Below are 9,665 nucleotides of genomic sequence, written 5' to 3'. Positions count from 1 at the left end.
GCTAAGTGCATACAGTTGCCGTCCGTTGTCCAGAGATGGCGCCACACGTCTGTATCGAGGCTACGGTCCATATTTAGCTTACATAATTTGTTGAAAGTCTTAATCATAATAATATCTTCTTCAATTGTGAATAAAATAAAAATGTAATGTTTATAAAACTTATAAAATAATCCAAACGTAACCTTATAGAGTTCTACAAACAGGTTGGCCGTTAAACTTTTTTTTTAATATTTTCGGTTTCGCGGGACAAAAATAATGACTATCAAAAATTATGACAAACATACATTATGAGCTTAAAAAAAATATGCGACTAAGATACGCACTCGGGAACTTTTCATTTCCGTACGTGTGAAATTATATCCTACTAATATTATTAATGCGAAAAATTTTGAGTGAGTGAGTGAGTATGTTTGTTACTCCTTCACGCTGAAACAGCTAGACAGATTTGGATGAAATTTGGTGTGTAGATAGCTGAACATTTGGAATAAAACATAGGCTACTTTTTATTCCGATATTCCCACGGGATAGGGATAAAATCTCGAAAGAACAACCGCTGGGCGTAGAGTCATGAAATTTGACATGATTGTTTTTAATGTAACGTCAATGACAACCACGATTTAATTTCCGGGAATCCCCACGGGAATTTTTGAAAATCCGGATATTTCAATTCAGCTTCTGGATCTAATGATACGTGTGCGAAGCCGCGGGTAAACACTATTATAAATAATTCCGACATGCTCGGACATAGGTGCCTTTAAAAGGCGGGTGTAACATTTCTTGCCAGGCCGGTAACGCACTAACATTTCCAATGGTGTTTAAATGTTCATGGGCTGCGGACACCACAACATCAGAAAATCGCATACTAGATCTTTTTCAAACTAATTTTCGGTGGAAGTTTGCATGGTAATGTACATCATATTATTTTTTAGTTTTATCATTCTCTTATTTTAGAAGTTACAGGGGGGGGGGCACATTTTACCACTTTTGAAGTGTCTCTCGCGCAAACTATTCAGTTTAGAAAAAGATGGTTGATATTAGAAACCTCAATATCATTTTTAAGACATATCCCACACGTATGGGTTTGATGAAAAAACATTTTTGAGTTTCTGTTCTAACTATGGGGAACCCCCAAAATTTATTGTTTTTTTTTTCTATTTTTGTGAAAATCTTGATGCGGTTCACAGAATACATCTATTTACCAAGTTTCAACAGTATAGTTCTTATAGTTTCGATGGTCTTTCCAAAAGCGCTGGTAGTTTAAAAAATGACGTGTAAAAGTGCCCATTGCGGTCTATTTACTGAACAAATGATTTGAATTTTGAATTTGAGTTTGATTTCATTTAACTACTAACGGAAGGTTCCCCATTAGTTTCTTCATGAACTAGCAGCTCTTTGTTAATTTTCAACTTTCCTATCTACTACTAAAAGATATACATAGATAGATTGATTCAAATAGATCAAATAAATAATACACATTGTGTCCTGCCCGTCTTTTGTGACCTTATGTGTGTTACCGCCTTTTGTGTGTTACGTACGATTCAAAAATGTGTTACTGTTCAATATTAACCATCATTCCCGATGGCTTAATGTTTCCATAAATTTGCTCAACGGAGAACTTGATTTCATTGGCGATAAAACCACTGCAACAAAACTGTTTAAAAGCTTCCAACCTTACCTTTTTATGACCACGTGAAAATTATGTTGTTAACATACTTAATTATGTTTTCAAATTGAGTAACTGATATATAACATGTGTGGCACTTTATCCGTGATTTTATTAGTACTTTATTCAGGTTTTGCGATGTTTTATTGCTTGGTTGAGTTACTGTGTGAATAACTTTTATCTGATGTTGATTTATTTGTCACCATAATGGCAAATTAAAATTATAAGGTAACGGCGCCTATTACCGTGGTACTTAAGGAAGTTTTCAAATGAGTCCCAAAAATTAAGGGTATCAAAGCTCCTTAACAAACGAGAATATTTTTTTTATTTAAGAGCGTTTATTGAACTTTCAGTGTCTTAACTTTTTGGGCTCGTTTTAGTTATTAGTATTTGATAAAATAATTATTGAAATCAATATACCCAAATCTTCTATTACCGTGGTAATGGACAGGCTGTGATTCCATTACCGCGAATTGAGCTTCTATTATCGAGGGTATAAAAAAACGGCAATTTTCTACCATCGGTAAAAGGAACCCGATACATGTTTTGGAACTTAATACCGAGGGATTAAAAAAGGGTAATGGCTTTGGTTCTGTATAATATATTGTACATCAAATATTTTTTGAGAAAATTTAAATAAAAAACTAAAGTATGATTCGAATAGTGTATCCAGCCCATTGTATTTTATTATGCTCATGCCACCAGTTATAGTTTGATGTATGCATGCTGAGTAAAAGTCACAACTTTATCAAAAAAATCTGCACTTGGGTCAATCAACTTTTTTACCGACACTAATCTTTCCGCGACATTTTTCAAACAATTGCAGATTTTTGTAAGTAAACATGTTTTTTCTGTAATTCAATAGATGGTGTACATGAATACATGCCATCCTACGTAAGTTCAACCTATTAAACCGTGAAATATCTTGTTAGAAGTACGATTTTTTGGTAACGCCAGAGACAATTTTGGTAACGCAGGAGACGCCCAAAGTGTCGGTAAAATAGTTGATTGGCCCACTTACGGTACCCTAAATGTGAATTATTTTAACAGAAAAATAAAATGTCACTCGGTAATAGGGACTTCTTTAAGAACCCTATTACCGACCCAAAGACAATTGAATGGGTCGGTAATAAATTCCCAAACATTCTATTACCGAGGGTTATGCGATCATACCATCGTTAATTGGCTTAGTTTGGAGTATTGCAAAATCTAATTCCGACCTATAAAAACTATAGGATAGAGTTGTGTTTGAATTACAAATCAAATACACTTATTACATCCTTGGCATATAACCAAAATTACATAACTGGTAAGTAAATATAAAATTTCATCGCAATATTTAAACAACTTGGCAAAATAACGGTTTCTATAGAAACTACAAATTCAGTATTAAAGTTTTTGCTAAAAATTAAGAGTTTGTTAATACTTTTCATACCACGGAAATAGTTTTTTAAAAGCGTGAATAGATCAAGATTGGAATAACTGTAACAAATTATATAAACGATAATTTATACCAAAAATAAAGCTTGAAGAACCAAAACTACCACTTTAACTATTAACGTGATATACCACGGTATTACAATCAACAGTTAAAAATGGTGCCTATCGCCGCTGTATTTTATTTTCCATTTTAATCGCATTTCCGGGCCCAAAAATGTACAAAAAGTATTCAGAACTTGTACAAAAAACTATAAAAAGCCATTTAAAAACCATAACATTAGTTCAATTGCCATAAATATTTTGTAAAACACTAAATAAGATTCGAGTCTGCTTGTATGTGGTGTCACGCGTTAGTATGGCAAATCCTCTTCCGTCGGTGCCATTTCGGAAAATCACGAATTGCGAGATGTTTGATTCATTCACATACACTAGCGCTAATAGATATGTGAGTCGACTAAATAAGCTTTGATCTTGTAAAATATATTTTTTTAAGAAATCTATCGGTTTGGTTATAAAATGCGTATTTTAAATTGCCGCGGTGATGGCCGTCGATTTCGATACCCCCGGTAATAGGCGCCGTTACCTTATTACCAAAAGTACAACTTAAAACATAAAATTAACACTTAAATTATCTTAAATTTTTACAATGCAAATAATGTGATACCTATAACATGACTTACGTAGGTAGGGGAAAGTATCTTAAAAAAAAACCGGGCAAGTGCGGTTCGGACTCGCGCACCGAGGGTTCCGTACACATTTATGAGCATGTAAGTAAACGGGAATCGTATCTTAAAGATATTTCTCGATTTTTCCGAGTGATTTAATAGATTTAATTTATCCAGTGTATGCAGAGCCCTACTCTTAAGTAAAATGTACGTCGTGTGGGGTCTAATTATATTGGTCATTGATATTTACAGAAAGACAAAAAATCAAGATTTTCAGACTTTCCTAGTTGGTTGTGTTATAATTTATTTATTTATTTTTTTTATTTTATTTATTGTACACACACTTACATCTATCATTACAGGCTTGACCTAATGCGACAGAGAAGTTCCAAATAATAGCTACCTTCATACCAAATTTCAAGATTCTGAGTTCACGGGAGTACCCTGTAGGTTTTGATTCCCTTGCGAGTTTCGAAAATTTGCGGAAATTTGCAGCATAAACGGTTGCATCTTTTGATTGCGTTGGCTTAGAAGTTTTTTTTTTTCACAGCGCCAAGGTAGACTTCAGTATTTTATATAAGTTTATAACAAATACTGAAGAGAACAAAAAAAAACATAACTCAATCCGTTACCTAAGTCTTGTTGCAAGTGAGTGCTGGCAAACATTAATAATATTATTAAGTATTATAGATTCCCTGTCTATGCCTCTATTCCTAGTTACAATCTGATGATTTTTCCAATCTAGGCTAAAATATTCATCTTCTAAGCATTTGTAGGCTGTGCTATCTTCAGTCGTAATTTGTTGAACATCGTTGTTTCGTTGCTGATTTTTACAGTCGATAGTGGTACCAGGAAAGCCTATTATGCATTAGAAATACTTTGTTTTCACTATGAGAATTATCAATTTATGCATAAATATTACAAAGGACAGGAAAAATGCAAACATCAACTAACTTTTATTGTTTTATCAAAGAACCAGTACGTCATTGGGAATTTTCAGACGTATGAGAATTAAGAGTTACGATATGTAGTAGATTCCAATAATAACGTAATTCCCAGGCCAAGATGAGATAAACTGAAATACATCTGGTGTTCCTGATAAGCAATTTAGAAGTAACTTATATGGACTGTACAGATTTGCTAATAGAGATATTAAAGTAGACAAAATACATCGTAATAAGTTTATAGTGCGTATAAACATCAATAATGATTTTACACGTCTCATGAAGCGAGGTAAACATCTTTTTTTGTGAATTAAATAACTTCATCAGTTCTATAGATAAAAAATATTGATCTCAAGTACGCCTACCGTAGATAGCATCTTATCTGTAACTATCGACGCATGAGACGCTAAATTCACTGCGTTAGTCGATTGTTTTACTTCCAAAAATGTGGATAGCTCACCGATATTTAATATTATTTGGTAAGTTAATTTATTAAGTTTATAAATAACTTATTCGATTTAATTTTAATTTTTCAGCCAGTAAAAATTTATATGTACTTAAATATACTCGTAAGTCAATTGCATCTTATATTACCACGTCACGTCACGAAGGGGGAAACTATTGATATGCCACATTTATAAAAGTTATTCTACGAGTACGTGAAGAGCATTTTAAAGTTCTATGAAAATCTATATATAAATAAATAAATATCATGGGACAATTGACACCAATTGAGCTAGTCCCATACTAAGCAAAGCTTGTATTATGGATACTAGACAACGGATAACCATTCTAAGTACTAAGACACACTTATATAGATAAATAGATATTAAACATCCAAGACCCGAGAACAAACATTCGTATTATTCTGTATATATCTTCCCGTGCGTGGTCTCCATTCGAGGACTCGTTTGCTCCACCGTTCATCGGTTCTGCGACAGACGTGGCCAGCCCAACGCCACTTCAGCGAAATCTTTGTGCAACGTCGGAAACTTTCGTTCTTTGCCGGATGATGTGATTTCGGGATATATCTCATACCCGCGGTAGCATAGCGGTTTAACCTATGGCCTCTCAAGCAGAGAACTGCGGGTTCAGATCCGAGATCGCATCTTTGAATTTTTCCAAACTAGTGTTTTTAATAACATATGTTTACCAATCCACACTAGGACCATGTCTCAAGCACTCATTCTGAAAGAACGCCGTGCCCAGCTGTAGGAGTCCAAGATGTGATAAAACTTCTTTAATATAAATTAAAGAAAAACAAATTGCTTGTCCAAAACTGACTTAAAAGAAATAAAAATAATAAAAGAACCGGTCAAGAGCATGTCGGGCCATGCTCAGTGTAGGGTTCCGCTAGTTTCCGACCTTGCCTTAACTTAACTTTGCCTTAGAAATATTTTTTTACAAAAACTTAAAGACTGCTTAATATTAAATGAAATTAACCAGTGCTAAAATGATTTCTCGTTAATTTCAGGTTTAATCGCCACGGTCTCATCAGTGCCTTTAGAAAACACAATAGAAGAATCTTCAGCACGAATAGTAAATGGTTTCGCAGTGGACATATCTGAAGTCCCCTACCAGGCGGCGTTGCGGAGAAGGGCTGTCTCAGGATGGGCGCACATGTGTGGTGCCGTCATAATCACCGTCAGAGCTGTGCTGACTGCTGCTCATTGTGGAAACCTGTAAGATTATCTTTGGAAAGAAGCTCTTTATCTAAATTAGAACACCAGATCCTGTACATCCTATTCCATCCTATTTGACTCCTAAACAAGCGGCTTATGACTGTTTGAAAGGATGAAGAATAAAAAAAAGCTATACTTTTTTATCGCATAATTATGAGTGCTCACCGAAGGCTTCTGGTAAAAAAGTTAAATGGCATCTAGTTATACTCTTTATACTTCTCCACTTCATTTACCTATTTGACGATGGAAAAATTTACTCTTTCGTGAACACAGATATAATGTAGTTCATTTAATGTTTAAAAACTTGCAAAAATCGATTCCTTATTTCTGCCTTGATTTTCTTGCCTGGAAAATATCGATCTGAAGCGATAATTTCGCCTATTGCTTACCTTAAAAATCTCTATACCTGTGTTTTCTGTACTGCTTACTATGTGTTGGTGTTCAATAAAGAGTGATTGTTTTGTATTGTAGGTATGTTCCCTCAAGTCCCAGTAAAATGTAGATCTTAAAAGATGTATTAGTTAACCTATCACGTCATCTAAAACATTATATTTTTATTTCAGTTACGTGACTGAACCATCATCTCTCCGTTTAGTAGTAGGTACCTCATACCGACTCTCTGGTGGTTCTACCTACGACATCAACAGAATCCACGTCCACGAGGCCTACTCCGCAACAACCTTGGAGAATGACATTGCTGTATTCATCACTTCGAAGAAAATTAGCTTCTCCAAAAATGTCCAGAGTGTACATTTTGCTCCGCCCAATCACAATCTGCAGACGGGTGCTGAAGCCTTAGTATCAGGATTTGGAACGACTTCGGTAAGTTATTTCAGATGTCTATATATCCACTAGCGAATGTGTTATTTTAGATGTCAATATATCCACTTGGAAAAAATGGTTTTTTATAATCTTCCTAGCTTCATACCACAAGTATATCTTCTAGAACTAGTGCCATCCACGAAGACGCGTGATTTTGTCGAAATTAGACATTTATGACATTGTAATAAGAAGTACGGCACGCGTCATCGTGAATGACTCTACCTATCACTTTCATTCATCGTATTCTTTTTTTCATGAGTGGCAGTATTTTTAACAAAGTTTGTGACAAAGTTCTTAATAAACGTGTTAAAAACCTGCACTAACGCGGCTATTTTACAGTATCTTTTTACGTGGTTTTTAGTTAGTGTTCTGAGATAAAAGCACTAATAGCGTAAAGCTAACATAAATGAGATAAAGCACCCTCGTCCAAACGTCACCCACTTTCATTAAGACCTTTTTCAAACTGTAACTGAAGTTCCGTGGTGCGTTTCCCTGTAGATACCAACTCTTGGCTGTCATCAACAACAAATTTATTGTGAAAATATGGCCGTTGGATCTGATAATGATAGCAGAGGTTCTGTTCATATATCAGTCGCCATAACATTCAGCTTTGACCGAACCTTTTTCAAAATCCGATGTCTTTATTGAAATTATTCCTGTTCATTATCATCACCATCATTACACCAGCCTATAAACGTTCCATTGCTGAACACAGGCCTTCTCTTCAAATAAGAGTGTTTGGGCTGTAATTCCCACGGCACTCCTGGCCACGTTATTCCTGTTACACTTATTATTTTTTAGTTTATAAAATTCTGTGAATGTTTTCACCATTCTTTATATTATTTTATGACAAATTAACTATGCTACTTTTTTGCAGTACGAAGGCTCAGCATCATCAGTCCTCCTGGCAGCTCATGTAAAGATAGTGGAGCAAACAGCTTGTGCTCGCGCATACCTGCGCATTGCTACCATTACTTCCAGTATGCTCTGCGCTAACGCCACTCAGCCAGCAAGGGACGCCTGCCAGGGGGACTCCGGAGGTCCTCTTGTCTCTAACAACCTCCTAGTAGGAGTAGTCTCCTGGGGTGAGGGCTGTGCTGAACTCTCCTACCCTGGCGTCTACACCAGAGTATCGTCATACTACTCTTGGATTCATGATAAGCTTGCGACGACTTGGGATTAGTGATCTGATATATTTAGAGACTTGGTGTGTTTTGGACATGGCGTTGATAAAACTGAATACATAATTCTATAAAACTCCTTTGTTTTTTTTAACATATTTATTTTGCGTTATTAAAGCGACAATGTGAGTAATGCGTACCGCAATGATGAACCTATGCAGCTATGCCTTTACAGTGACATATCTGTAAATGATTAAACTAGTTAATTACAATTACAGCTTGAACTAAACCATTTATTCTGGCTTTCTTCACGACAGCTGTTTCGGAAATTAGGCACTTGTGGGCTAAATGTTAGTGTAGACCCTTTTGATCTAAGTCTATGATGAATTTCACGTTAACCAACCTAACTAAATAGTAGATAAAAAACCGGCCAAGAGCGTGTTGGACACGCCTGAAATAGGGTTCCGTAGCCATTACGAAAAATTTTGTTTTTCTAAGGATCTCGTATTTGTACGGAATATTCCAATTTTAGGTATATTTTATACCTTAGGCTGCTGTTTACTCTTAAACTACTAATAATTCTCAATAAAACTTAACCGTTATAGTTTTCCTTGTAAGTTTGATATAATTACTACCATCCTGAATTTTTTCAAAATTTTCCACCCACCGGTTTAGATTTTAGAGCGGGGGACGCTCGATTTTAATGAAAATTTGTACTTTAAAGATGAATATTTTGTAAACAAATTACTGAATCGAAAAATCGTTACCATAATGGTTTTAAAAGACCTATCCAACGATACCCCACACTACAAGGTTGGGTGAGAAAAAAAAACACCCCCACTTTACGTCTATTGGAAAAAAAAATTGAATTTTTTATTTTACCATTTCGTCGGCATAGTTTACATATATATTCGTGAAAAATTATTACAGCTTTCTAGCATTGATAGTCCCTAAGCAAAGCCGCGGACGGACAGACAGACATGGCGAAACTATAAGGGTTCCGTTTAAAAAAAAGAGTTAAGTGTTTGCTTACAAAGAGAAAATGAATATAGCTGAACAGCAAATTTAATGTTTAATTAAAAAGTGTTTATTTTTTTCACGAACTAAAATCCTGGGACATGGATTGATCTTCTTATTTAAATCCGCTACAGATTTTATTATGATAAAATACTTATCACACTTACGGTATGTGAACAGCTTTGCACCCTCATCTGCATCGTGAACCACTGTGGAATCTTTTCACGGAAATTGCCGTAGTAAACATCCTATTTATTGTGAAAACGTTCCACTGTGATTCATGAATCAAATGCGACTGTACGATCAAGGAC

The 9,665-nt window shown here is 35.1% G+C and overlaps 1 protein-coding gene across 1 annotated transcript; it reads left to right on the top strand.

Annotated features, from left to right (window-relative positions):
- The first annotated feature begins 5,118 nt into the window (after positions 1-5,118).
- LOC141427043 (trypsin delta-like) lies at positions 5,119-8,438 on the top strand. The gene is made up of 4 exons (XM_074086274.1): positions 5,119-5,191; positions 6,187-6,394; positions 6,958-7,216; positions 8,094-8,438. Exons 1-4 carry the CDS (start codon positions 5,158-5,160, stop codon positions 8,397-8,399), a joined length of 807 nt encoding a protein of 268 aa, XP_073942375.1. The 5' UTR covers positions 5,119-5,157; the 3' UTR covers positions 8,400-8,438.
- The last annotated feature ends 1,227 nt before the right edge of the window (positions 8,439-9,665 follow it).

The sequence above is a fragment of the Choristoneura fumiferana genome, chromosome 4, assembly GCF_025370935.1.
Source record: "Choristoneura fumiferana chromosome 4, NRCan_CFum_1, whole genome shotgun sequence".
Classification (NCBI taxonomy): Eukaryota; Metazoa; Arthropoda; class Insecta; order Lepidoptera; family Tortricidae; genus Choristoneura; species Choristoneura fumiferana.
This window is presented reverse-complemented; position numbering and strand designations above follow the sequence as displayed.

Bases quoted from the DNA above. Each gene is read 5' to 3' on its own strand.
- LOC141427043 (XM_074086274.1), top strand. From the start codon at position 5,158: ATGTGGATAGCTCACCGATATTTAATATTATTTG. The intron at 5,192-6,186 runs GTAAGTTAATTT...CGTTAATTTCAG, and splicing joins CCGATATTTAATATTATTTG to GTTTAATCGCCACGGTCTCA. The intron at 7,217-8,093 runs GTAAGTTATTTC...ACTTTTTTGCAG, and splicing joins CAGGATTTGGAACGACTTCG to TACGAAGGCTCAGCATCATC.